Here is a 26,010-nt window from a genome sequence, read left to right on the forward strand (position 1 = left end):
GGTTGGATGGCATCACTGACTCAATGGACATGAGTTTGAGCAAGCTCCAGGAGTTGGTGATGGACAGGAAGGCCTGGTGTGCTGCAGTCCATGGGGTCACAAAGAGTTGGACACAACAGAGCAACTGAACTGAACCAAACCGAACTTAACACATCTCTTTCAGAAAATGATAGATTAGAGATACATAAGCAGAGATACTGAATTATAATTGATAAACTCAAATACTAGATAAACTCAAATATCCATAAATTGATAAAATTGATAAATCCATATTTATGATAAATCCATAAAACTGATAAACTCAAATATCCATAAATAGAGGACAAACACTGGACATTCCTGGAGAGAGTAGAAATAGAAAGAGTATCAAGGCCAACTTTTAAATTTTACTCTGTATATGTATGCATTGTTTGGATTTTTTAATAATGGAATTTATCTGTGCATTGTTTGTTTACTTCAAAGAACAAGAAAAGCTAAAAGGCAAACAAGCCTTTGGTTCAACTGGTTGGTTCAGGTATTTCCACCACAGTACTGTCAAAGTCTTGTTGAAATCAATATATAAGGGGATAATTATAATTTCTAGGCTAGAAAACTCATTTACAAAGTAGGAAATAAGAGCAATGTGCTATGTAGCACAGGGAGCCCAGTCTGGTGCTCTGTGATGACCTGGAGGGATGGGATGGGGGGAGGGGAGGGAGGCTAGGAGGGAAGAGATGAATGTATAATTATGGCTGATTTGCATTGCTGTGTGGCAAAACACCAACACAACATTGTAAAAAAATTTTTAAATGTAAATAACTGAAATGTGCATACACAAAAAGAGTAATGTGGGAAATTTTATGTAAGTAACTAAAGACTTTATTTAGATACAAACAAGCACTCAAGGATATGGCAAATCAAGTTGCTGAACTACAAAAGCAACTCACAGAGGGTCAGAACACAGGAGTGCAAATTACAGTTCCCACTTGGCAAGTCTCCACAGCAGCTAGTTTGAGAGAATATATCGATCAGCTTTGGAAGAGCAACAAAAGAAGAATCACAGAGACAAATCTGATAATACTCATTCCAGCACTGGCCAGAAAAGATAATGCTTTGCTCAACAGACTTTAAGTATTTCTGTTGCGATAAATGAAACTGACCTCTTAGCTTGGTGTTATCAGGCAATCAATTTATTAGTTTGCCCAGCTTTCCTGGTTCTGAGACCATGCATCAAGCCTCTTTCTGACCCCCAGGCAGTTCAGTCTACATGATTTGAGAGAATCACTGATGTTGAAAGCAGTATGTCAATCCCTGCAACTATGATTTCTCATGGTAAATTAATTATGTGGATTCTGATTACATTTTGACTTCCCAAATAGACTAGAAAGGGAGAATATGCAAGTCCATGTGAGCTACTTTTTAAGATAAATTTATAAATTGGCATTCTGGCACTTACCTCAGGCTGTGTGTTTCAGTTGGCAGAGTCAAGAGCTCATTTCTTATCATGGAAAGTGAGAGTTCAGACATACTGCCCTCCTTGATGACACAATATATATGCCACTTCTGGAAGGCAACTCTCTAAAGAAGGCTTGCTTCTGAGCGGGAAAGTGTCCTGAGAACCTCACTGAAGACTGCAGTCCCTCCTTTCATGGACAAATTCATGGAAAAGCTCATGCCTGGTCTATCAATCTATCTTAAATTTACAGTATTCAACAACTGAGTTTCCTAGGTGGCTCAGTGCTAAAGAATCCATCTGCCAAGCAGGAGACGCAGGTTCGATCCCTGAGTCAGGAAGATCTCCTGGAGAAGGAAATGGCAACCCATTCCAGTATTCTTACCTGGGAAATCCCATGGACAGAAGAGCCTGGCAGGCTATAGTCCATGGGGTCACAAAAGTGTCAGACACGACTTAGTGACTAAATAGCAGCATTCAACAATTAGGCAGAAAAATCAATAAGGATATAGAAGACTCGAGCAACACAATTAACTAAATAAACCTAATAACAGGCAATAAAAAAACTTAACAGGCATCAAAGAACACTCAACAACAATAGATAAACAGTATTCCAAAGTGTTCATGGAACATTCTCCAGAACAGACATATGTTAGGGCATAAAACTAGCCTCGGTAGATTTTAAAAGATAAAAATCCGACAAAGTAGGCTGCTGCCGGTGCCCCAGTCCCCATGGCAAGCCACTGCTGACCCCACCTCCTCAGGAGACCCTCTGACACTAGCAGTGACAATGTACACCTGTATTCTCCTGGGAGTGTTCCTGAATATCAGTATACCTACATTTTTTGAGCTTTTTGTGGAAACTGTCTACCCAGCTCCAGAAGGAATTACTTGTGGAGTTGTCAGTTAAATAATACATTCATGGGAGTACTTTATTTTTTTCTCACATTTTATCACAGAGTTGTCTTGGTTCAACTGGTGCCTTCCCGGGTCCTGTTTGCTCAATCTCCTCTTCATTCTGTGCTTCAGGAAATCCTATGATAGACTCTATCTTGATGCAGTTGTCTCAGTTTACTAGCACAGACTTGAAGGAGTTTAGAGACTGGAAATCAATACTGCACACTACACATTTGCTTGGAATTGCACAGGAGAAAATAAAGGAGAAGAGAGAAACTCATTCAGAGGTTTTGTTAGGTTACAGATTATCACATTAATTTAATTACTACTAGGTAATAATAATGTGGAACTTGAGTGATAATAGTGGATTTTAAATTTAAAAAAAAAATCCAAAAATAGATATGCAAAAAACAACAAAGGTTTACTGTATAGCACAGGGAACTATAGTCAATACCTTGTAATAACCTATAATGGAAAATAATTTCAAAAATAATATATGTGTATGTGTATAACTGAATCACATACACAACAAAGAATTCTACTTTTTGAAATTTTGTAACGTTTATCTTTTGGCCAGCTTCTCTAAATGTCCTATGGACACCTAATAACAATGTATGATATGCTGCTGCTGCTGCTGCTGCTAAGTCACTTCAGCCGTGTCCGACTCTGTGCGACCCCATAGACGGCAGCCCACCAGGATCCGCCGTCCCTGGGATTCTCCAGGCAAGAATACTGGCGTGGGTTGCCATTTCCTTCTGCAATGCATAAAAGTGAAAAGTGAAAGTGAAGTTGCTCAGTCATGTCCAACTCTTAGCGACCCCACGGACTGCAGCCTATCAGGCTCCTTCATCCATGGGATTTTCCAGGCAAGAGTACTGGAGTGGGTTGCCATTGCCTTCTCCAATGTATGAGATATAAAATTTTAAATAGATTTGTGTAGGATATAAGATGAGTATAAATTAATTAAATATAAATCTATTTAAATTATTAATAACATCATTCAAGATGTTATTCCTATTTTTTCTGCACTTTATAAAATATTCTCAAAGAAATATTAATATGTCTATGTATGATTATATGTCTTTTTCCCCTTATATTTCTTCTGATTTTTTGCTTTATGTATCTTGGTTTCTTTATAGTTAGGTGTCTAGTGACTTATGATGTTTATCTTCTTTGTGAATTATACCTTTTATCATTAAAAATATTCATCTTTAAAAAATATTCATCTTTGTTATATTTAAAATAAATAAATAAATAAAATCCTACAAAGTATGTTCTCCAACTACAATGGAATAGAAATGAGTAATAGAATAAATCTAGCAAATTCACAAATATGTAGAAGTTAAACAACATACTTCTAAACAATCAGTAAGTCAAAGAAGAAATTGCAAGCAAAAGTAGAAATTATTTTGAGATTCATGAAAACAAAAAAACAACACACTAAAACTTATGGGATGCAGCTAAAGCAGTGGGAAAAAGGGAGAATATATAGCTGTAAATGTCTACATTTTAAAAAGAAGAAAACTCTCAAACTAATGATCTAATCACATTTTAGGAAACCAGAAAGGGAAGAAAAAACTAAGCTCAAAGCAAGTAGAAGAAAAGACATAATAAGGATCAGAACAAAAGTAAATGAAATAGACAGAAAAATAATGGAGAAAATGGAAAAAATAAATGGTTCTTTAAAAAGAACAACAAAATCAGCAAAACTTTATCTAGACTGACCAAGAATAAAAAAGAGGACTCTCTATAAGATCAGGGAGAAGAAAAGGATATCTGCTCTCATCACTTCTATTCAATGTCGTTCTGCAGATTCTAGCAAGGCAACTAGTCAAGATTTGGGCAGGTAGGGTAATGCCTTCCCCAAAGGTCCGTTTTTTAATCCCTATAACCAGTGCAAATGTTAGGTTACCTGGGAAGGGGAAATTAAAATTGCTAATCTGCTGATTTTAAAATAGATTATCCTGGATTATCCAGTTGGGCCCAATGGAATCACACAGGTACTTTTAAATTGAAAAGAGAGGCGGAGGAGTTCAGAGTCAGAAGAAGGGTCATGGAGGGCTTCCCTGGAGGCTCAGTGGTAAAGAATCTGCCAACCAATGCAGGAGACACAGGTTCCATCCGTAGTCCAGGAAGATCCCACATGCCACGGATCGACTAAGCCTGTGTGCCACAACTATTGAGCTTGTGCTCTAGAGCCCCGGAGCCACCAACTACTGAGCCCACATGCCGCAGCTACTGGAACCCCCACTCCCTAGAGCCTGTGCTCCACAATAAAAGGAGCCACTGCAATGAGAAGCCCACACAACTAGAGAGTAGCCCCTGCTCGCCACAACTAGAGAAGACCCAAAGACCCAGCACAGCCAAAAATAAATCAATCAATAAAATTATATATATATATAAAGAATGGTCATGGAGATACAACGGTGCTGGCTTTGAAGAGGAGAGGGAATTTGGGCAACCTCTAGAAGCTGGTAGAAGAAACAAGAAAATGGGTTCCCCTGAGAGCCTCCAGAAAGGAATACAGCCCTGCCAACACCTTGACTTTAGTGCAGTTAACGACTCATGTTGGACTTCTAATCTGTAGGACTGTGAGATAATATATTTCTGTTGTTTTAAGAAGCTAAGTATGAGGTGACTTGTTACAGGAACAACAGGGAACTGGAATAATGGTCAACAGATTTTTGACAAGGATACTAAGACAATTCAGTGGAGAAAGAATAGACTTTTCAACAGTGTTGGGACAATTCTTTGGCATATGCCAAAGACTGAAGTTGGGCCCCTACCTTGCAACACATACAAAAATTAACTTCAAGTGGATCATAGATCTAAATTTAACAGGTAAATCTACAAAAGTCTTGGAAGAAAACAATAAATCTTTGTGACCCTGGGTTAAGCAATGTCTTAGATAAGATACCAAAAGGAAGCAAGGAAAGAAAAAAATAGATAAACTGGACTCTAATTTAAAAGATTTCATGAATCAAAGGAGACCATCAAGAAATTAAAAAGATTATCGAGAGAATAGAAGAAAATATTTGCAAACCATGTATCTGATAAGAGACTTGTATATCCAGATAAGAGACTTCTTTATCCAAAAAACATAGTGTTACTCATCCAGTTGTTCAGTCTGACTCTTTGTGATCCCTTGGAGTGTAGCCCACCAGGCTCCTCTGACCATGGAATTCTCCAGGCAAGAATACTAGAATGGGTATCCATTCCCTTAAGAACACTAGAAATCCAACAATAAGAACAAAAAAAACCTAATTAAAATAAGGACCAAAGATTTGAATAGATATTTCTCCTAAGAAGATAAACAAATAGCCAATAGGCACATAAAAAATGCTCACCATCATTAGTCACTAGTGAAACGTAAATCAAAATCCTAATATTATACTACTTCACACCCACTAAGATTGCTAAAATAAAAAAGACAGACAATAGCATGTGTTGGTGAAGATAGGAAAACTTGGAAGCATTTTGCCTTGCTCTTGGGATTCGATAATGGTACAACTAATTTGGAAGATAGTTTGGCAGCTTCTCAAAATGTTAAATATAGACTTATCATGTGATTCAGCAATTCTACTCACTGTTATCTACTCAAGATCAATGAAAACATACATCCATACAAACTTGTACAAGAATTTTCACAGCAGCCTTGCTGATAATTGACAAAAAAAGTAAAACCAACAAAACTGAATGGGAAAACAAAATGTGGTATTTCCATATAACATTATTTGGTGATGAAAAGGAATAAAGTAATGATACACGCTACAACATGTAGGAACCTTGAAAACATAATACCAAGTGAAAGAAGACAGACACAAAAGGCCACATGTTGTATGATTCCACCCATATAAAATGTCTAAAATATGCAAATCCATAGAAACAGAAAGTAGATTTAAGGAACTGGGGGGAGGGAGGAATGAGTGACTGTGGGTATGAAATTTCTTTGGGGGGATATAAAAATGGTCTAAAATTATATTGTGGTGATAGTTGCACAACCCAGTGAGTATAACAAAAAACAGTAAATCACACACTTTAAATGAGTGAACTGTATGGTATGTGAATTATATCTCAGTAAAGCCATTAAAAAATAGATGTAAAAGCATATAAGCAGGATGTCCCTGGCAGTCCAGTGGTTAAGACTTCATGCTTCCAATGCAGAGGACATGGGTTTGATCTGTGGTTGGGGAACTGAGATCCCACATGCCATGTGGCATGGCCTAAAAATTTCACGACAACAAAAAAAGCAAACAAAAACCCATATAAGCGTATCCAAAGAGAGCAGAACTTAACTGTTCTTATCTCCCTGCCAAATATAGATGTAAATATATGAGGTAAAGGATGTATTCATTAACAGTTGGGAGAATTCCTTTCACAGTGTATCAAATATCACTATATACACTTAAAATGTATTATAATTTTATTTATGAATTATACTGTGATAAAGCTAAAAATTATAAAACACAAAGGATTTTTTTTCAAAGCAAACATAAAAAAAAAGTAGACATATAAGCAAATCCAAAGAGGGAAAGGTGTGGACCATGAACCACGCACGGTCAGAAAGCAAAGGAAAACAGGAAGTTGAAGGGAGCGCCCAGACCAGAGAGGCTGTACAGTTGGGGAGAACCCTGGCTGGAGGAGGTGTTGGGAGCTGTAAAGCACAAGGGCACAGAGCAGAGGTGGGGACTAGGCCCAGAAGGAGAGATTGGATGCCCCAAAGAATGGTGCTTGCTTCAGTTTTGTCAAGAGCCAGCCTTCAAATGATCTCTGAGAGAAGGTCCTAGAGCCTTGATGAGGAGAGCCTATGATGTCAGCACCCGGCCTTTGTGACATAGGCACTAGGTGCCAGGGAGAACTGCTCCAGGAAATGGGGTTCCCAGCTCCCAAAGGGGGCGGCGAGGCCGCCCCTTAGACACAGTCTCCGTCTCCCAGAGGCTTTCACCAGCTGGCCCCACTGCTACTGCTGCTACTGAGGGTGAAAAGCCATCTGGGTTGGGGCCGGGCTGAGTCAGAGGACATCAGCGTCAGGGAAGACAGGGACTAGGGCCACCAGAGTGCCACAAAACCAGGATGCTCGCGTAGTCTGTGACGTGGATTTAAGAGAACGAACACCTGTAATAGAAGACCTCCTCCTGGCTGAAGGACTGAGGGCAAGACTCAGACTAAAATCTGAGTCAGAGTGAGTTTAGGGTGACAGACGCTGGGGGCAGAGGGGCATATCCACCATTTGTTGACTGTATTTCCCTCTCTCCAAGGTCCCCTCATCACTGAAGTGCCTTGAGAAACGGCCCAGGGGAATCTTTATTGGTAAGAGTTCCCAGGACCACAATACCCTCAATTCCTAGTTCCATCTCAGTCTCCATCTCCCAATTCCCCTCTTCTAACTCCAGCCTCTCCACCCTCCCCTCCCTTGCCTCTCCTCTCCTCCTCCGTCTCACCTTCTCTGGAGCTTTTTGCCAGCTCTTCTGACCCCAGAGGTGATATGGATTTAGGATCTTGGCAAACCAGCCTGTACATAGTACATAAGCCAGAGTCAGAAATGGACCCAGTCTCCCTGTGTCATGGACTCTGTTTCTTTCTCTACAGATCCTATGGGCTGTGTCTTCCCCCGTGGCCCACCCAGATAACTGTTGCTGCCCCTCAGCTCCAGAGAGGCAGTTCAGATCCTCCATGCCCTCCACCCCTCATCAATGGCCGGCTGCAAACAAGTGAGAGACCACATTTAGAGCCAAGCTCCTGCCCGAACACTCAGAGAACCTGGTGCTCCAGGGCTGGGTGGCTCCTTCGAGTGCCACCTAAAGCCATACCAACACCAGGCTGGAGCCACATTCTGTGCACAGAAGGTTTTGATTTCTCAGCCACTTCAGGCTTCAGAGATACTGGTCTTGCGTCTGCCAGGTCTCTCATCTCTGGTCTTGGCACCCCAGTCCCTTCCGGATTCAAGGCAATGCTGCCTCCAAACAAGGCCCAGGTGCTGCTACGGAACACAGCGTCCCCTGGGCGGCCCCCTCAGGGCCCCTCACAAACTGCAGACTCCCTTTTCTATAACCTACAACCTCAGCCTCGCCAACAATCACTCCGCTCCACCCAGCCATCTTGCTCTCCTCCCCCACGGTCCCACTCTGCGGGCTCCCACCTCTACTCTTCTGACTCAAATTCGGACTTCATCCTACATCGCTGCTCTTCTTCTCTCTCAAATTCCCCCACTTTCTTTCATCAGAATTGCCTCTCTCTCTCCCCTCCCTGTTCTTCCTCGCCTTCCCGCCGGCTATTCCCCTCTGCTACCCTCACGCACTCCTCCTCGCCCTCTCAGCCACAGAACTCCTCTTTCCCCGGCTCGCCTTGCCAGTTGCCTTTCCACCTCGAAGATCTACCTACCTCCACTCTCACATCCCCGAGCCCCAACCCACCTTCTCGTGGGGTCCACTCTAACGGCCAGGCATGGCACTTGCATCAGTACAGGAAAACCAGGTCCCCTGGGGAGGAGGGGGTATGCGTGGCAAGCGGGAAGGACCCTGCAGAGTTCAAGGACCCAGGAGCCCTGGCCCAGGCCCTGGTGCTCCGTCTGGGACACCGCCGTATCGCCCACGACTTGCAGCTACTGCTTTTGCAGCGCCTGTGGCTAGGCCAAGCCGACAAGGCCCCGGTCGTGGAGTACCCTGTATGCCTGGTGTGTCTCCAGCTCCGCACCCCCTCTTGCCCCATCCCCAGGTACAGGACTGGACCCATACTGCTTGCTTTCCCCCAGCTGCTGCCCTGTACCCAGGGCAAGGAATCCGGACCGCTCCGCATGGGCATTGGCTTTGGCCTCCGCCTGCCTCAGGGCCAGGCCAAGGCCCTACATCTGCTGCCAAAAAAAAAGCCGGAGGAAGCAGGGCCTCAGGCCACAGCTGCTCAGGCCAGTGGGTGTCAGGCCCAGGCAGCTCAAGCCCCAGCAGCTCTGGCCCAGGCAGATCTAGGCCCAGGCACCCTCTCCCAGAACGGGAGCCTCAGGTCTGTAGGCCGCCAGTCACTAAACTCCACGCGCCATTCAGAGTCTCCAACTCAGGCACCAAAACAGGCTATGGTCCACTTGAAGCCCAGGCCTTCCTCTGCCCCAAAGAGACCTGCTTCTCCAGGGCCCATTCCCCAAAAGTCACCACTCTAGTACCAGAGCCACGGAGGCCCCCTGGAGCACCTCCTCTGAACCCCACCAGCCCTGCCCGGCCCCAGACCTCAGGGAGCCCCCGAGACACTCTGAAGGGCTGGCTGGCTGGAGGTCAGGTGTGTTCTCCAGTCCTGAACCCGGGGAGCCCCTTGTGGAGTCTGCTTTCTCCTGGCTGAAGAGGACCAAGGGCATCTGAGGCCCCACTCAGCCTTCTGTGTATCCAATTAAAAAAAAAAAAGCCTGACCCTGCAAAACTTGTGTTTGCGTCTTGCTGAGCAGATACTGTGGGTGGCTGTACCTTCAGGGTGACCAGAACCCAACAAGGGGTGCAGGAGAGTCAAAGTTAACAGAATGGTCAAGGAGAGTGCACGCGCTATATCTGAAGAGGTCAAGGGACCCACAAGACCTGAGCAACTGAGAGATGCAGAAGGCTCCGCCAGGCCCTTCATACATTTAACTCAATTTGGTAGGACAGTTAATGGCATCCCCAGAGATGAAGCCACTGGGTCCCTTCCTCTGGTTGCACCTCAGATTAACAAAGACTCATGCTGACGTCGCCAGGGAGCCGCAGGAGGTGTTCCCTTGAAGGGAAGGGCAGGCCTAGGGTTCACTGCAGAGAAACAGGGAATCCCCACATTGGATGGAGATCAAAAACCCAAGGGCCCTCTCAGGAGGATGCGGCGCTAGGCAGAGACCTTCAACTGCCTGGGGGCCAAGTTGCCTATCTGCCCACCCTGAGGTGCCTGGAGTGGGTGTGGAACGTTGAGAATGGCCAGCTCCCACCTCTGCAAACTTCCTCTGCTACTGTAAATAGTAGCTTCCTCATACTAGGAAGCGGTGGCATCGGGATTTGAAGCCAAGTTTCAAGTTCAGGCTGCCGCCGTTTAAGAGGCCAAGAGCCAGGAGTGTGACCTTGGATAAATCACTTTGTCTCGGGGAGGGGCGGTAAACATAAGGGCTACGCTTGACGAGTCTGCATGTCACTCTTGAAGTGTGGACAGCCCTGATCCGAGGATTTATTAAAGGCTTATTAACCTCCCTTAATCTTTCAGCCTGCCCCAGCCCCGAGCCAGACATTTCCGTGAAGCGGCCGCCCGCCTCCACCGCCCCGCAAAAAGATGGCGTAGTTTGCAGTCATCTGAAAGCGGAGAACGGAATTCACGCACCCGGGTTCCGCCAGCCTGAGGCCGGCTAGTGCTGACGCGTATCGGCGGCTCTGCGCCTGCGCGAGGAGAGCGGGCTAGGTGCGCCTGCGCGCTGCGGGTCTGAGAGACCGGGTTAGACTGCCACGGGCAGTGTTAGGGATAGTTACAGTGTGGCTAGAGTTTCGGCAGCTCGGCGGGTGTGAGAAGGGTCTGGAGTCCTCTCGGCAGCAACCCGACCAAGGTCCACAGCGGCCGGGACAGCAGTCGAAGGCCGGGCGCGGCATGTCCCGGGGACCTCGGCCCCGACAGTGAAGCGCGCGGCGAGCGGGATGGGTCGGCGCCGGACGCCAGAGCTGTACCGGGCCCCGTTCCCGTTGTACGCGCTTCGGGTCGACCCCAGCGCGGGGTTGCTCATCGCTGCGGGCGGAGGAGGTGCCGCCAAGACCGGCATAAAGAATGGGGTGGTGAGTATACAGGCCCGCTGGGGCCGGGTCGCACAGCGGGCTGAGGGCGATTCCCGGAGGTCTGGGAGCGGGCCGCACCCCCGCTTCGGACCCTTCCCCTCCCAGGTGGGAACCGCGACGTGCCGGGCGTCCCGGCACGAATTTGTCTTGAACCATTCACTGGTGAATTGAGGGGCCCCTAAGGTAAAATGAAAACTGCACACAGCGCTGCCTAGGCAGGAACGCTTCAATTGGATCTCAGGAATCAACTCCAGGGGTCGTAACCTGGCTTTCTTGGGGAGACTACATAAGACTTGTCTGTCTGCCCACTGGTAGCGGCGAGAGTGAAATATAAGCTAGGATTCTTCACTCTTTTGAGAGTTATGTTGTTCTGCAAACTAGACGTGATAATTCTAGCCTTGCTTGCTGTACACAAGAAAGTGGGAAAAAAAAGTGAAAGTGATAGTCGCTCAGTCGTGTCCGACTCTGCTACCCCATGTACTGTAGACCGACAGGCTTCTCTTTTCATGGAATTCTTAAGGCAAGAATACTGGAGTGGGTAGCCATTCTCTTCTCCAGGGGAGCTTCCCAACCCAGGGATCGAACCTGGGTCTCCTGCATTGCAGTAGATTCTTTACCGTCTGAGCCACCAGCGAAGACCAGTACACATGCTGCTGCTAAGTCGCTTCAGCCGTGTCCAACTCTGTGCAACCCCATAGACGGCAGCCCACCAGGCTCCCCCGTCCCTGGGATTCTCCAGGCAAGAACACTGGAGTGGGTTGCCATTTCCTTCTCCAGTGCATGAAAGTGAAAAGTGAAAATGAAGTCACTCAGTCGCGTCTGACTCTTAGCGACCCCATGGACTGAAGCCTACCAGACTCCTCCATCCATGGGATTTTCCAGGCAAGAGTACTGGAGTGGGTGCCATTGCCTTCTCCACCAGTACACATGAGTGAGGCTCAAAAAAGAAAAAAGTTTGGAAAAAGTCTTTAAACTAGAAAATGCAGGTAGCAGAGGGGGTGGGGCTTCAGACTACAGGATGTAAGTTTGCCCTTGAGGTGCTCTCTGAACCTTGCTTGTCCTGGTTCCCTCTCCCACAGCACTTTCTGCAACTGGAGCAGATTAATGGGCGCCTTAGTGCCTCTTTACTACACTCTCATGACACAGAGACACGGGCCACCATGAACCTGGCACTGGCTGGTAACATCCTTGCTGCAGGGCAGGATGCCCACTGTCAGCTCCTGCGCTTCCAGATCCATCAGCAGAAGGGCAAAAACAAGGCAGAGAAGGCAGGTGAGAGCCTCCCTGCTAGCTTTGGGCAAAGGGTTAAATGAGTGAACTCTTGCTCATCTTGGTCTCTGAAGAAGTGGGACTGGAGGTGGGATTATGGTAGCAAGAGAGAAGCTGATGTTGGCCACTGGAAAGGGCCAGTAGGACTTACTCTAGAAGCCTGGAACCTGGCAGGCTGTTTGTGTTGCAGGTTCCAAGGAGCAGGGGCCTCGACAAAGGAAAGGGGCAGCCCCAGCAGAGAAGAAGTCTGGCGCTGAAACCCACCAGGAGGGGGTGGAATTCAGCGTAGAGAATTTGCAGGAAGTGCAGACAGACTTCAGCCATGATCCACTGCAGAAAGTTGTGTGCTTCAACCATGATAATACCTTGCTTGCCACCGGAGGGACAGATGGCTGCATTCGTGTCTGGAAGGTGTGGTTTGGGGAGGTGGAGGATGAGTGTCAGTAACAGCAAGGCCAGAATTGTGAGAAACTGAACCTGGGTCCTGGGAAACTTGTGCGTAAAGCCTGCAGCGAGTGGCCACTAGTAGAGAAGAGGAGTGGGTATCATTTGCACTCTTGCCGGGTACCTAGGCTGACTGTGGTGGTGGTTTGGCTGCAGGTACCCACCTTAGAGAAGGTTCTGGAGTTCAAAGCCCACGAAGGGGAGATTGAAGACCTAGCTCTGGGGCCTGATGGCAAGGTGAGGAGGTGAGAGGGTGGAGAAAGTAGGTGATTATGCTGCTTGTCCAGTAAGTGGATCCCCCTAACTGTCCATCCTTGGAATCTTGATCCCTGAATAGTTGGTAACTGTGGGCTGGGACCTTAAGGCCTCCGTGTGGCAGAAGGATCAGCTGGTGACACAGCTGCACTGGCAAGAGAATGGACCCACATTTTCTAACACGCCTTATCGCTACCAGGCCTGCAGGTGTGAAGACCCCAGAGGGTGGCTTAAAGAGGCGCAGCCTAGATGTGGTGGGGGAGTGGGAAAAGGCCGGGGGGAAGCTGGCGGGGAGGGGATCGGAGCCTTGTCGGGTGTTACCCCAGACCTGACCAGGGTGCAGGAGGGCACAGACCTCTGAGGAGGGCTGGGCAGGCCCCGGGAGCTGAACAGCCTCTCGCCTGGCCCCCAGGTTTGGGCAGGTTCCGGACCAGCCTGCCGGTCTGCGACTCTTCACGGTGCAGATTCCCCACAAGCGTCTGCGCCAGCCCCCGCCCTGCTACCTCACAGCCTGGGATGGCTCCACGTTCCTGCCCCTTCGGACCAGGCCCTGTGGCCATGAAGTCATCTCCTGCCTTAGTGTCAGGTGTGAGACAGCGGTGGCTTGACTGGGTGTGAGGGTGCCCGGGGAGGCTTGGGGAGACGTGCTGCCCACGTCCCTGGGGGCTCTTGCTGCTGCACAGGGCTCCAGGACAGTGAGTGTTTTTTTGTTTGTTGCAGTGAATCAGGCACTTTTCTGGGCCTGGGCACGGTCACTGGCTCTGTTGCCATCTACATAGCTTTCTCGCTTCAGGTAATGGATGGACCTGGGCACAGCCATGAGGGCTCTCTGGGGTAGAGATTCTAGGCCTCCTTCTTCACTGAGTGTGCACGAAGGTGTCGGGCCCAGCCTGTAGAGGGAAAGTCTCTGGGTAGAGGGTGTGTTTTCCAGAAGGAATCTTCCCAACTGGGCTTTCCCTCACTAGCTTTCCTCTTGTCCCCAGCGTCTATACTATGTGAAGGAGGCCCATGGCATTGTGGTGACAGATGTGGCCTTTCTGCCTGAGAAGGGTCGTGGTCCAGAGCTCCTTGGGTCCCACGAAACTGCTCTGTTCTCTGTGGCTGTGGATAGTCGTTGCCAGCTGCACCTACTGCCCTCACGACGTGAGTCCTTGAGGTGGGATAGGGGTACCACTCCCCCTTTAGCTGGAGCAGAAACTTGCCCTCTGGAGAATAGGATGCTTATCTATAGTCATCTGTCCCCTCCTTGAATGGTTCTGTTCTCTGGGCTGCAATGCCACCCCTTTGCCTTCTGAATTCTTCCCTTCTCCCTCCTGCAGGAAGTGCTCCTGTGCGGCTGCTGCTGCTGCTGTGTGTTGGGCTTATTGTTATGACCATCCTGCTGCTCCAGAGTGCCTTTCCAGGTTTTCTTTAGCCTCCCTGCTCCCAGGGAACCAGGGGCCTGGACACTGCCACCTTCTAGACCAGAACGGAGGCCTGGACCCCACTGCTCACTCCACCTAGGTCTACAGCTGAGGTTGCCATGGGTGAGACTGATGGGCAGTGCCTGCCCTTACCAGTTAAAGCCCGACTCTGGCCCTGTGCAACCCTGAGTCCTGGGAACCTTGCGTTCATCATCTGTGGATCCACCCAGGACAGTGGTGTCTGAGGGCCAGGCTATACCACTTGCCTCCTTCCCTCTGTCTACCAGGGGCTCCAGAGTTGAGCTTGAACTTTTTCTCCAGAAATATGTGAAGATGCCCAAGAACTTGGAGGTACTGCTGTGCTGTCCTTCCTGCAGAAACAATCATTTTCTCCTCGTACCCCATAGCCTTGTGTCCAGTTGCTCTTCACATGAGCCCCTGGAATTTTCTGGGGGCCTGCACTGGCCTGGGACTTGCTTTAGGGAAGGAAGGAGCAGAATGAAGATCCAGGCAGTAATCTTTGGGTTCCACTGGGTAACTCCAAGCCCACCAGGCCATATGCAGTAAGTTCCTGGAGAGTCTGCCCTAGCCTTGAGGAAAGAGAAAAGGAACTTCAGCCCATTTGGCAGGAAAAGTTGATATTTAATAAACAAGGAAAGACTGAACTAAGACTCTTGTCAGCTCTTGCCTGCCTCTGAAGGGGTGGGTGACCTGGGGCCCGGCAACTCTGCTGGGTGCTGGAAGATGGCTTTGGCGTACTGATGCAGGAGGCGGCTCATATAGCAGTGCTGCCAGGGAAGCAGTCCTTCCAGGAAGCCGATGTGGCCGCCCCGGGCTGTGACTAGCAGTGCAACGTGGAGAGAGTGTTGGGCAGCCTGTAGGGGAAGGGCTGGGGCGAGGGGAGTCAGAGAGGAGGTTAGGAGCCCTGGCCTCTGCCGGGAGTCCAGGCGCTCTCCACTTGCACCTCACACACGGCCCATTTCCCATGGGGCCTAAAGCATCTGGATCCCTGGTGCTTACCGTCGACGGGGGAGAAAGGGTCGTCAGCTGCATTGAGACAGAGCACAGGGATCTGGATGGCATTGACCTTGGTTCTTGGACTGGCTGCTTGGTAGTAGGCAGCACAGTCTTGATAGCCAAAGACCACAGCTGTGTAGCGCTCATCAAATTGGCGGATGGTGCGGGCCTGCAGGTGGTGGAAGGCAGGATAGGCTAGGATGAGGACAAGGGAATAAGATGTGAGAAGAACAATACGGAGCAGAGTGGGGATAGCTGGAAGACTATACCTGTAGGACGAAGTCAACATTTACCACATTTTCCATCACCTTTCTGTTTCTGCAAAAGAATAGAGGTTTGGCTCTGCACCTGGACCCGACCTGGAGCCACCCTTGGTCTTATCTCGAGGGAGAAAAGTACACATGCAGAGCTGACCCGAGCACCGGGAGGACCTGGCATGTGTGCCATCCTACCCTGTTCTCTGCCCTTTGCTGCTCGTCAGGACCCTACCGGCTTATGACTTGACAGAGCCCAGCAGTGAGGCGGTGATTGAAGAGCAGTGAGTTCACGGGGGTCTCCAGGGAGCGGGTGGTCTCAAAGGAATCCCAGCATGCAGACAGAGTCAGTGCTGCTACCAAGCCTGCTGCCCGTCCCGTTCGAGCCAGGTGATTCAGCACTAATATCCTGCAGGGTTGGACCGGGCCGTGAAAGAAGGGATTGCATTGGGGAGTCAGGACTGGAGAGCGGGAGAAGATGTGGAGGAGGGAAGGGGAGAAGGAAGACTGGGCCTTTGGGTTAAGTGAGGCAGTCTTTACCCTCCAAGAGAGATGCCCACAGCCAGCAGTGGGGCTTGGGGGTAGCGACTCTTTATGTGGTTGATGACTGTCGCCAGATCCTCAGTGTTGCTGGCACAGAAGGCCCTATGGGTCTGAGGCAAACCGGATCATTGGGTAGAGAGGGGGGCCTTGGCCAGAAGGCAGAAAAATGAAAGGACTCAAGAAATGGAAGATAGGTAGGTAGAGGTGCAGGACCCAGGATATCCAAAAGGAGTGAAGGACCACTAGAGGAAGGAGGGTACTCACCAGCAGTTCTTCCCCACGGCAGCCCCGGTTATTAAATACAACAGCCCTGTGGCACATACAGGTACATGTTAGCCAGACCTTCCCTCCAGGCTCTTCTCCCCTCTTGGTAGCTTTCAGAAAGACCGCAGTCATAAGGTGCCCTTCATGTGGCACCTTCTCCCCAGAGCTAGCAGGGTCTGAATTGACACCGCCCCCACCCCACGCCACCACAGACACACAATTACAAGTTATCAGACATTACCCAATTCCTCTGGGCTGTTCCCATCCTTACCTGTAGCCATCCTTCAAAGCTTGATCAACTAGGTGCAAGATATATGTCTCCTGACTACTGCCTGTGATGCCAGGAAGCAGTAATACAGTGGGCTGGGTGCTAGGGTCGGGGTACTGACTGTTAGACTGGCTGGCCCAGTCTAGGAGGATCTGGCCTCCATCTGGGGTTTCGAGAACTTCACTGTGGTTTTGGAGAAAAGGGCACACAAAGATACTATTAGGATTAGGAACTCCATGTACTTCAAAAGATTTTACACCTTCCTCTCCCTCCCCAAGCAACTCCTACAATTTCTCATCATTTGAGGGCTCGCATTGTGCAAAACCTGAAGGTCATAACAAGGTATAATGGGGACATAAAAGATTGAATATTACATTACCTCAAGGTTGTACATAAGCCCTTCCATATAGCTACCCTGGTTACCCTCAGCACACTGAGGTAGATGGAGTGAAGGTTACCTCCATTTTAAAAGAGGTAGATGAGGGACTTCGTTGGTGGTCCAGTGGTTAAGAATCCACCTTCCAGTGCAGAGGACGTGGATTCGATCCCTGGTCAGGGAACTAAGATCCCACGTATCATGAAGCAACTAAGCCTCCCTGTCACAACTACTGAAGCCCATGTACTCGAGCCTGCAAGCCACAACCTGATCTTGCCTGGCACAACTGCAGAGTTCGTGTGTCGCAACAAAAGATCCCGGGTGCTGCAATTAAGACCTGATGCAGCCAAATAATTTTATTGCCTATAAAGATTTCCTTATACTTGCAGCTTCCTGTTCACCCCCATTTGTTCCTCTTACCTCGAGTAAGGGACTACCGGCCGGGACTGCAGTAAAACTCTGAAGATGGTTTGTAGCCGTCCCTCAAAACACCAGAGCGTAGGATAGAAAGTCTCCAGAGTGACTGGACAGTGTTGCTCCAGGAAGGCCAGAAATCGGGACCCAGTCACCAGCTGTGGCCTCTGTAACCACACAACACCACCGGCCTCACTCCCCTGATATTTGCACCAAGCCAGTGAGGTGCCCAACACCAGAGAGGCCTCTTCCCAGAGGCCAGCCTGGAGGGCACTGCCTCATCTGGGGGTGAGAAATCTAGCATACCTCAATCTGGAGTCCCACTAGAGCCTCAGGAACTCCAGACCTAGAGTGTCACCTCTCCAGAACTGACCTGAACCAACTTCCACACTCAGCCTATCCATGCCCCAAACCCATTTTGGAGATAGCAGGTAATATAAGTTTCCCAGCTGATTTGCAGGAAATGTTAGGGTCCTGAGCAGACACTGAAGAAATGCAGTACCACTCATGTGATTTCTGCCTTGCAGTTGAATTATCCACACTCTCATCTCAAAACCATCTCTGGCCACACTGGCTCCTCCTAATTTTAGCACCCCATTGTCATATGTTCCCATCCCTTACTGTGCGTGCTTGCAGCTGAAGGGCTTTTTCCCACAAAACCTCGTTTTCTTACTTAGCAGCCCCTGCTGTTGACTGTACTCTAATGGAGGAATAGTCCCAGTGTAAATAGATTTTCTCTTCCTTCCTGCCAGCCAAGGGGAAGGTAACAGGTATCAGATGAGGGGGCAGATGAGGTCAGTGGGCGCTTAGCCCTAACTTTCAACCCCTCTGTGCTTGGTTCTTCTGGATATACATCAAGTAAATGAGAGAGCCTTGTCACATAGAAGGCTTGTAAATGGGGAGTATGCTGTACAAAGACAAAAGGTCTCAGAATCAAAAAACAGAAATGGCATTTCTGTTGCAGGCCTGAGGGGGCCTGAGGACCAGTCTCCTATCTCTTCCTGTAGTCAAAAGGGACTAAGTAAGTGATGAACTCGAGAGGCCAGGTTGGTAGTATGACTGTTGTGACTCATACCTTGGTTCTTAAGACCTGGAATAATAACATCTGTGATTCACTATATGCTATTTGCTAGCACTAGGCTAAACCCAACCTTACTATAAATGAAGAAACTATGACAAAGGTTAAGTTGTTTGCCCAGAGTCACACAGCAAGCAAAAGTCAAAGTGGAAGTAATAATATTAGGCAAAACATTCTCTGGCATAAATCATACCAATATTTTCTCAGGTCAGTCACCCAAGGCAATAGAAATAAAAATAAGCAAATAGGACTTGATCAAGCTTACATCCTTTTGCACAGCAAAGGAAACCATAAACAAAATGAAAAATCAACCTATAGAATGAGAAAAAATATTTGGCAAAGAATGCAACCAACAAGGGCTTAATTTCCAAGATATACAAACAGTTCATACAACTAAGCAACAACAAAAATAGACAACCCAATCAAAAAATGGGCAGAAGACCTAAATAGACATGTCTTCAAAGAAGAAATGCAAATAGCTAATAAGCACATGAAAAGATGCTAAGCATGTCTAATAGAGAAGTGCAAATCAAAACTACAGTGAGGTATAGTGAACTACTACCAATCAAAATGACCATCATTAAATGCTGTATAAATAATAAATGCTGACAAGGATGTGGAAAAAAGGGAACCCTCCTACACTGTTGGTGGGAATGTAAGTTGGTACAGCCACTATGGAAAACAGTATGGAGGTTCCACAGAAAACTAAATCTAGGATTACTGTATGACTCAGCAATTCCACTCCTGGCCATACAGCCACACAAAATTCTAATTCAAAAAGATACATTCTATGTTCATATGTTCATAGCAGCACTATTCATAATAGCCAAGATATAGAAACAAACTAAATGTCCATTGATAGATGGATAAAAAAGATATGGTACCTATATACAATGGAATACTACTAAGCCATAAAAACCCATGAAATAATGCCATTTGCAGCAACAAGGATGCAACTACAGATTATCATACTGAGTGAAGTGCGTCAGAAAGAGAAAGACAAATACCATGTGGTATCACTTATATGTGAAATCTAAAATATGACACAAACAAACCTATCTTCAAAACAGAAACAGACTCATGGACATAAAGAACAGATTTGTGGTCACCGAGGGGGAGGGGGCTGAGTGGGAGGTTGGGTTAGCAAATATAAGCTTTTATATATGGAATGGACACACAACTAGATCCTACTGGATAGCACAGAGAACTATATTCAATGTCCTATGATAAACCATAATGGAAAAGAATATTTTTAAAAAGAATGTATATATATATACTGTGTAACTGAATCAGTTTTCTGTACAGCAGAAACTAAGACAACAAAGTAAGTCAACTATACTTCAGTTTAAATGTAAAAAATACCCTGGAGAAGGAAATGGCAACCCACTCCAGTATTCTTGCCTGGAAAAATCCATGGACAGAGGAGTCTGGCGGGCTGAAGTCCATGGGATTACATGACTGAGCATGTGTGCACGAGGGTGGAGGGAGATGGGTTGGTAGCAATAAACTAGTAGAACTAAAAAAAAAAAAAATGTAAAAAATATATATTATCTCTAATACTAGGTAAGATTTGTTGAGCGCTCCTTACATGCCAGATACTGTGCTAAGCACAGTACATGATTATATCCTGTAACCTTCACAACAGCTGTTTGAGATATCTTTGAAAATCCACACATCACAATACCTTATAAACCTTATCTATGACCCTCCCATGGAAATGTGTATGAATATGTGTCAAAGGGCACAAAATGTGCCAAAGCTAGTTAGTGGTAGAGCTGGGAATTGAAACCCAAGTCTGTCTGACTCAAGAGCTTGTGTTCATACTTATTTTACTATATTATTTCCTAGTTGCTGAGATTTTGAGTTATCAATCTATTAAATATTTTTTCAATCACTTCAGAGGTGTAGAACAAAGTGCTAATAAAATCACGCATTTGATGTATGTGAGTTTCATTTTAACTCTACTAAAGTGTTTCCTGACTTATCCCTGAGAATTAATGAATAAAATGCCATTAATCACTGTTGGTGAATCAATACCAATCCATTGCCAAGCTGGATAATCCAAACAGCATGTCCTCAGAGCCTCCAGAATGACACTTGCCCTGGATTTTAACCAGGATTTGGAACTCACAGAAGGGCTTGTAGTACATAGTGGCAGAGGTGTCTGATCTCTCTGTGGCTGGTTGCAAGCAAACGAAAGTGTTTAGTTAACGACAACTCTGTTCTGAAATAACTGACTTTTCAAATCAGACATGTAAGGTAAGGTTTATAGGGTATTGTAAAGTTTGGATTTTTAAAATTGCTTTTATTAAGGCAGAAGTATTTTATAAACAATACATAGGATTAAAGCTCTGTAAATATAGGAACATCTAGGTAACATTAAATTTCCCTATAGATCTTTTTAAAGGACTTCAATCAATAGGTTTCTTGTTAGACTCAGCTACTTTGAGTTTAATGAAAATTAAAAGATTTTGATTGGGGGGATATGCAAATTTCAGTGAGAATAAACTCTCCAAGTTCATTAAAATAATCCTCTTCAGATTTTTCCATGGCACTACACATGGAGAGCGTAGAACTTAAAACAGGGCTGAATGAGCAAGGACAGTTAGGGTATTCCTGAGATAGGCAGGAACCTCTGCCAGTCCTTAAGGGAAGCAAGGTCCTACTACTGATGGGGTGATGTTGAGAGTTACCACCCCATAGACTGGTTTCTTCATTCAGTGCAACTAACGAGGAAGTCAGCTAGACTGCCTAAAAAGAAAACCACAGTGTGTGTATCTCTGTCACCTCAGGATACCTTCCACCCCGCCTTTCCGCAAGCGCTGGTCCACATAATAAGCAACAGCATCCTTCCGACGCCTGAGAGGCCCAGCGGATGTAGGGAGTACGCGGAGAATGCAGAGAATCTAGGCAGACAAAGAATCAACTCTCTTCGGTGTTAATAGCAAAGCTGAGCCTGGCTGGAGCGCAGGGCAGGAGTAATGGTGGGGTTGTGGTGACAAATTTCACCTGGACCTGGACAGCCAACCAAGCCAGCTCCCAAAAAGGGCTCGAGCCCCGACTGGAAGTGGCCCCTAACTCCGGTAACCTAAACCCGCCGGCGAGAGCTCTGGACCCGCACCCACCTGGGGCACCCATGTCCAGTAGTAGCCCAAGTAGAGGGCAGCGCCAAGTCCCAAAAACAGAGAGAAGGACTCTGTCCAGGTGTCATCCTGGGGGCTTTGAGAGGAGCTCAGCATCTTGTGTTGCTGTTTCGATTCCCAAGTTCTTGACTGGATCCGGAGCTTGAACTTCGATTAATGGGCCTGCAGGTGCGCGCTGGGCCCCGCCCGTTACACGCCATTGGACGGCCTGTGCAAGTTCGGCCTCCACCGCCTGGCGGTTCGGGGATGTGGGCCCCGCCCACAGGCGGCGGGCGTGGCGAAGGGCGGTGCTAGGACGTCGAGTAGGTGGGCGGGCTGCGCCGGCCACTGCGTAGAACTGACCCGACTGACCTGCGAGTGGATTTACTTGCTTGCGGCCCTGGTCTCGCGCCTGTGTGCCTCTTCCTTCCGCTTCACGGTCACTGGCCGTGCAGCCTCTTGTGAGAACTAGCGACCTCGCCTGCACTCGCCATCTTAGCGAGGGGCAGCTCCAGTTCCTTTTTTCTCAAACCCTGCCCTGGCGGCGCGGCGAGGCTGGCAGCCTGGCTAGAGTCCCCCAGCCATTCATCAGTCACACACAAAGGGCACAGCCACTCGTGTGGTAACTCCTTCCAGTCCCAGTGTTCAGCCGTTCACAGTGGTCCTCGCACTAGGACACATTCACACTGTGACACACACGGTGTCACTTAGGGTTCAGCTACTGAATGAGTGGTGTTTCACACAGTGTCACATTCACATGGGTTAAAGCCACGCATAGTGTCACTCTATGCTGGCCACTTTGTAAATGTAAAGTAGATATTTACTCATCACTCTACCAGCTTCGATGCTGCTCCTGTCAGTAATCTACTAGAGCAATGACTCAATCCCGACTGAAGATTGGAATTATGAGTGAGTTTCTAACACTAGAAGTGCCCAGGCCCCACCTCCTGATATGGTTGGTCTGGAGAGGAGCCTAGGTATTATCACTTACAGGTTTTCTGGAAGACTGTAATATGTAGTCAGGGTTGAACCCCTCAATAAGGGTATGATGCTAGATAAGGGAAGTACTAGCTGCTGTGGGAGCCCTGGGGAAGGTGCCCAGACCTCATGGATCTGAGAAAGCATACCCAGATGTTAAATAACAATACATTTAAGGTGAAATTTTAAAAAAAAGAAAAGGAGTTTCCAAGGCAAGGTGGAGGAGGGGACAGAGTAGTTGTTCCAAAAGAGGGAACAGCACAAACAAAAGCCTGGATGTGAGGCTTCTGAAAGGAACCAAAAGAAACTGGGTGTTGCTGGAGCATATGAGACGGTCAGGAATCTGGTGTGGGCAGCTGTATAAAGGATGCTAGAGCTTATCCTAAGGGTGGAGGAAAGCCATCCAAGAGTTTTAGTGGGTGACATGATTGGGCTTCCCAGTGGTACTAGTGGTAAAGAACCTGTCTGCCAACGCAGGAGATATAAGAGATGCGGGTTCAATCCCTGGGTGGGGAAGATCCCCCGGAGGAGGAAACGGTAACCCACTCCAGTATTCTAACCTGGAGAATACCATGGACAGAGGAAACTGGCAGGCTACAGTCTAGGGTCACAGAGTTAGACACAACCGAAGTGACTTATCATGCATGGGTGACATGATCAGAGTTGTTTTAGAAGAAACATTCAGGCTACTTGGAGAATGGACTGGAGGAGGATGAGAATGGAAGGAGATCAGTTAGATGCTGTTAACAGAACTTTGGCATGGAGTGTGGCTGCCTGGCCTGGGGGAAGCTCAGGAGAGGAGTGAAGATTATTAAGATAGGAGGCAGAATTGATAGGACTTGGTAGTAGGTTAGAGGTGGGGGAAGAAGGAGGAATCATGAATGACCCCCAGTTTTCTGACTATGTAGATTCAGGGATGCGTATGGGACTTGACCCTGGGATAGGGAAATGGGGGGAGGGGAAGTTTTGAGGAGGAAGATGGTGTATTCTGACTCAGACACATAGAGGCTGGGGTGTTGATAGGTGTTCTAATTGTGTTTTCTTAGATTCTGAATTTGTCTATTTGGCATCAATTAATCACAAGGCCAAACTAACAGCCAGAGTTGTTCACCTCCCTCCTGCAATCCAGAGGCTATCCTCTGGGATTTCCCTGATGACCCAGTGGTTAAGACTCCCAAGTTTCCATTGGGGGCGAGAGGGGGCGAGAGGTTGATCCCTGGTTGGGGAACTGAGATCCCACATGCAACACGGTGCAACCAAAAGATTAAAAAAAAAAAAAAAATTCCTAGAGGCCATACTCTGAACCACTTCCTTTATCCAACTCTCACACACCAAACCAATATTTTCTGTTTCCTAAATCAACCGAGGACCAGGGACTCGTCAACTAGGGACAGCCTCTCTGCCCCCAAAGCCCTCTGAAGTTTTTCAAGCTAGTCAACCCTAAACTGTTCACCCTGCCCTGTCTTGCTTTTCTAGCTTAATAAAGTCTGTGGGCTGTCTTCCCCTTGCTCCTTTCTGGCTCTGACCAGCTCTGGTGCTTCCCTGTGTGGTCCTGTCCGGTAAGCTGTGCCTCTTCTTCCTAAGGGAACTGTAACATTAAACTTCTCTTTCATTGGCACTGACCTCTCTGTGCTGTCATTCAGTCACCTTTAAAACTTAAAATCTGGCACAAGTCAGTAGGCTGTTCAGCTCCAGAAGTGTTCTGAGGCTAAGAGATTGTATTCGAGATATGCTAGTTATCAGCATTCAGATGATACATTAACTTGTAGGATGGCCATAACAAAGTGCTGCAAGCTGGTATCTTGAAAAACAGAAATTTATTGTCTCACAGTTCTGGAAACTGGAAATCCAAGATCAAAGTGCCAGAAGGATTGGTTCCTTCTGAGAGCAATGAGGAAGACTGTTCCACACCTCTCTTCTAGCTTCTGGGGGTTCCCTGGAAATCTCCAGCATTCCTTAGCATGTAGAAGCTTCACTCTAATTTTTGCCCGAATCTTCACATGCTGTTCTTCCTGTGTGTGTTTGTGTGTGTGTGTGAGAGAGAGAGAGAGAGGGAGAGAGGGAGAGAGAGTGTGTGTGTGTGTGCACACATGCCTGTGTATGTGTGTCCAAATTTCCATTTTTTATTGGAAAAAAATATTGGATTAGGGGCCCAACCTACTCCAGTATGACCCCATATTCACTAGGTATATCTGCAACCACCCTATTTCTAAATACAGTCACCTTCTGAAGTACTAAGGGTTAGAACTCTAACATATGAACTTTTGAGGTACAAAATTCAACCCAGAAGAGATAGTGATGGAAGCTATGTGAATGGAAGAACACATGAGCAGATGGGGAGTGAGGAGAGAGCCCAGAGGAACTCCATGACACGAGAAGAAACTAAAAAGAAAAGACTGGAGAGAGAGGAATGGTGTCGCCAAAACCAACACTACCATGACCAAAGGAGGTAGTGTCCAGCAGCATCCACCACAGGAAGCAAGACCAGATGGCTTTGATGAGAGTGAGTTTGTTGTTGCAATGGACTCTGATGAGAAGGAGCTGATTGGGAGAGGGAGAAGTTGAAGATTCCAGGGAGATAAGAAGTCATTCACTAAAAAGGTCTTGACCCAGTGAGGGAGGAAGTAGTCTGAAGCCTCGGTGGAGGAACTGGCCACTGTGAGAAAACTGGGGATACTCCATTTTACTGGAAAGCTACAACCACACACTGCATCACTGTACTGGCAAACCATGGCCCTTAAGATGGTACTTTCCCAGGTCTCCTCCCCCCACCATGGCTCAGATGGAGCGACCTCTCAGAGATGGGTGGTCACAGTCACACAGATACCTTCACTGGAAGCCGACAGTTGAGCATCACTGTCATCAAGTGACATCAAGCTGTCACTTGAGCATCACAAACAGGAAGAGTTCACACAGATACCCTAACAGACACACTACTAACATCCTGTACTGTCACACACAGAGTCAGCCAGTCATGCACTGGCCAAACTCTCTCAAGTATTGTCATACTGGATACACGACCACACACAACACCCCCTCCCTACGGTGTCACCAGCCCCTCATCCACACAGCTACATACACAGTCACAATCCCACAGGCTAACAGTAAGTTACCTTCTGTCTTGTCACACACATCTGGGTCCCAGCAGGGAGTGGTCCCCCAGTTAAACGTGTTTCTTATATACATCAGCTTCATCATCTGTCTCTCTGCCTCTCTAGTTGTATCTGTCACGCGCGC

The 26,010-nt window shown here is 47.4% G+C and overlaps 4 protein-coding genes across 8 annotated transcripts in view; 3 read left to right on the forward strand and 1 right to left on the reverse strand.

Moving 5' to 3' along the window:
• Positions 1 to 7,161: 7,161 nt before the first annotated feature.
• PRR30 (proline rich 30) lies at positions 7,162 to 9,727 on the forward strand. Of its 2 annotated transcripts, none has more exons than XM_020886231.2 (3): positions 7,162 to 7,511; positions 7,588 to 7,639; positions 7,919 to 9,727. In XM_020886231.2, exon 3 carries the CDS (start codon positions 8,280 to 8,282, stop codon positions 9,477 to 9,479), a length of 1,200 nt encoding a protein of 399 aa, XP_020741890.1. In that variant the 5' UTR covers positions 7,162 to 7,511; positions 7,588 to 7,639; positions 7,919 to 8,279; the 3' UTR covers positions 9,480 to 9,727. The 2 variants fall into 2 exon arrangements, with proteins under 2 accessions (XP_020741890.1, XP_020741891.1); XM_020886232.2 differs by having other exon boundaries at positions 7,162 to 7,307.
• A 985-nt stretch (positions 9,728 to 10,712) lies between these two features.
• PREB (prolactin regulatory element binding) lies at positions 10,713 to 15,128 on the forward strand. Of its 2 annotated transcripts, XM_020886308.2 has the most exons (9): positions 10,715 to 11,088; positions 12,168 to 12,360; positions 12,548 to 12,768; positions 12,958 to 13,038; positions 13,139 to 13,263; positions 13,469 to 13,642; positions 13,777 to 13,849; positions 14,040 to 14,199; positions 14,376 to 15,128. In XM_020886308.2, the coding sequence occupies exons 1-9, from the start codon at positions 10,954 to 10,956 to the stop codon at positions 14,468 to 14,470; spliced, it is 1,257 nt and encodes a 418-aa protein (XP_020741967.2). In that variant the 5' UTR covers positions 10,715 to 10,953; the 3' UTR covers positions 14,471 to 15,128. The 2 variants fall into 2 exon arrangements, with proteins under 2 accessions (XP_020741968.1, XP_020741967.2); XM_020886309.2 differs by lacking the exon at positions 14,040 to 14,199 and having other exon boundaries at positions 10,713 to 11,088.
• Positions 11,005 to 26,010, forward strand: part of CGREF1 (cell growth regulator with EF-hand domain 1) — a 29,190-nt gene continuing 14,184 nt past the window's right edge. Inside the window, exon 1 of the mRNA XM_070450377.1 lies at positions 11,005 to 11,088. The gene's annotated coding sequence lies outside the window, so the exon portion shown is untranslated. The remainder of the gene's footprint in view (positions 11,089 to 26,010) is intronic.
• Positions 15,081 to 25,974, reverse strand: ABHD1 (abhydrolase domain containing 1). Of its 3 annotated transcripts, none has more exons than XM_070450354.1 (9): positions 25,887 to 25,974; positions 17,602 to 17,762; positions 16,809 to 16,988; positions 16,538 to 16,583; positions 16,271 to 16,383; positions 15,966 to 16,139; positions 15,746 to 15,794; positions 15,480 to 15,645; positions 15,081 to 15,348 (listed from the first exon to the last, which is right to left on the reverse strand). In XM_070450354.1, exons 1-9 carry the CDS (start codon positions 25,905 to 25,907, stop codon positions 15,137 to 15,139), a joined length of 1,122 nt encoding a protein of 373 aa, XP_070306455.1. In that variant the 5' UTR covers positions 25,908 to 25,974; the 3' UTR covers positions 15,081 to 15,136. The 3 variants fall into 3 exon arrangements, with proteins under 3 accessions (XP_070306455.1, XP_020741969.2, XP_020741970.2); XM_020886310.2 differs by lacking the exon at positions 25,887 to 25,974 and adding an exon at positions 21,799 to 22,043; XM_020886311.2 differs by lacking the exons at positions 15,746 to 15,794; positions 25,887 to 25,974 and adding an exon at positions 21,799 to 22,044 and having other exon boundaries at positions 15,212 to 15,348.

This window comes from Odocoileus virginianus, chromosome 2 (genome assembly GCF_023699985.2).
Source record: "Odocoileus virginianus isolate 20LAN1187 ecotype Illinois chromosome 2, Ovbor_1.2, whole genome shotgun sequence".
Classification (NCBI taxonomy): domain Eukaryota; kingdom Metazoa; phylum Chordata; class Mammalia; order Artiodactyla; family Cervidae; genus Odocoileus; species Odocoileus virginianus.

Bases quoted from the DNA above. Each gene is read 5' to 3' on its own strand.
- ABHD1 (XM_020886310.2), bottom strand. From the start codon at position 21,912: ATGCTGAGCTCCTCTCAAAGCCCCCAGGATGACACCTGGACAGAGTCC. The intron at 16,584-16,808 runs GTAAGGATGGGA...TATGTGCCACAG, and splicing joins GCTTTGAAGGATGGCTACAG to GGCTGTTGTATTTAATAACC. The intron at 16,140-16,270 runs GTAAAGACTGCC...CCAACCCTGCAG, and splicing joins GTGGGCATCTCTCTTGGAGG to GATATTAGTGCTGAATCACC.
- PRR30 (XM_020886231.2), top strand. From the start codon at position 8,280: ATGCTGCCTCCAAACAAGGCCCAGGTGCTGCTACGGAACACAGCGTCC.
- PREB (XM_020886308.2), top strand. From the start codon at position 10,954: ATGGGTCGGCGCCGGACGCCAGAGCTGTACCGGGCCCCGTTCCCGTTG. The intron at 11,089-12,167 runs GTGAGTATACAG...CCTCTCCCACAG, and splicing joins CCGGCATAAAGAATGGGGTG to CACTTTCTGCAACTGGAGCA. The intron at 13,850-14,039 runs GTAATGGATGGA...TCTTGTCCCCAG, and splicing joins ACATAGCTTTCTCGCTTCAG to CGTCTATACTATGTGAAGGA.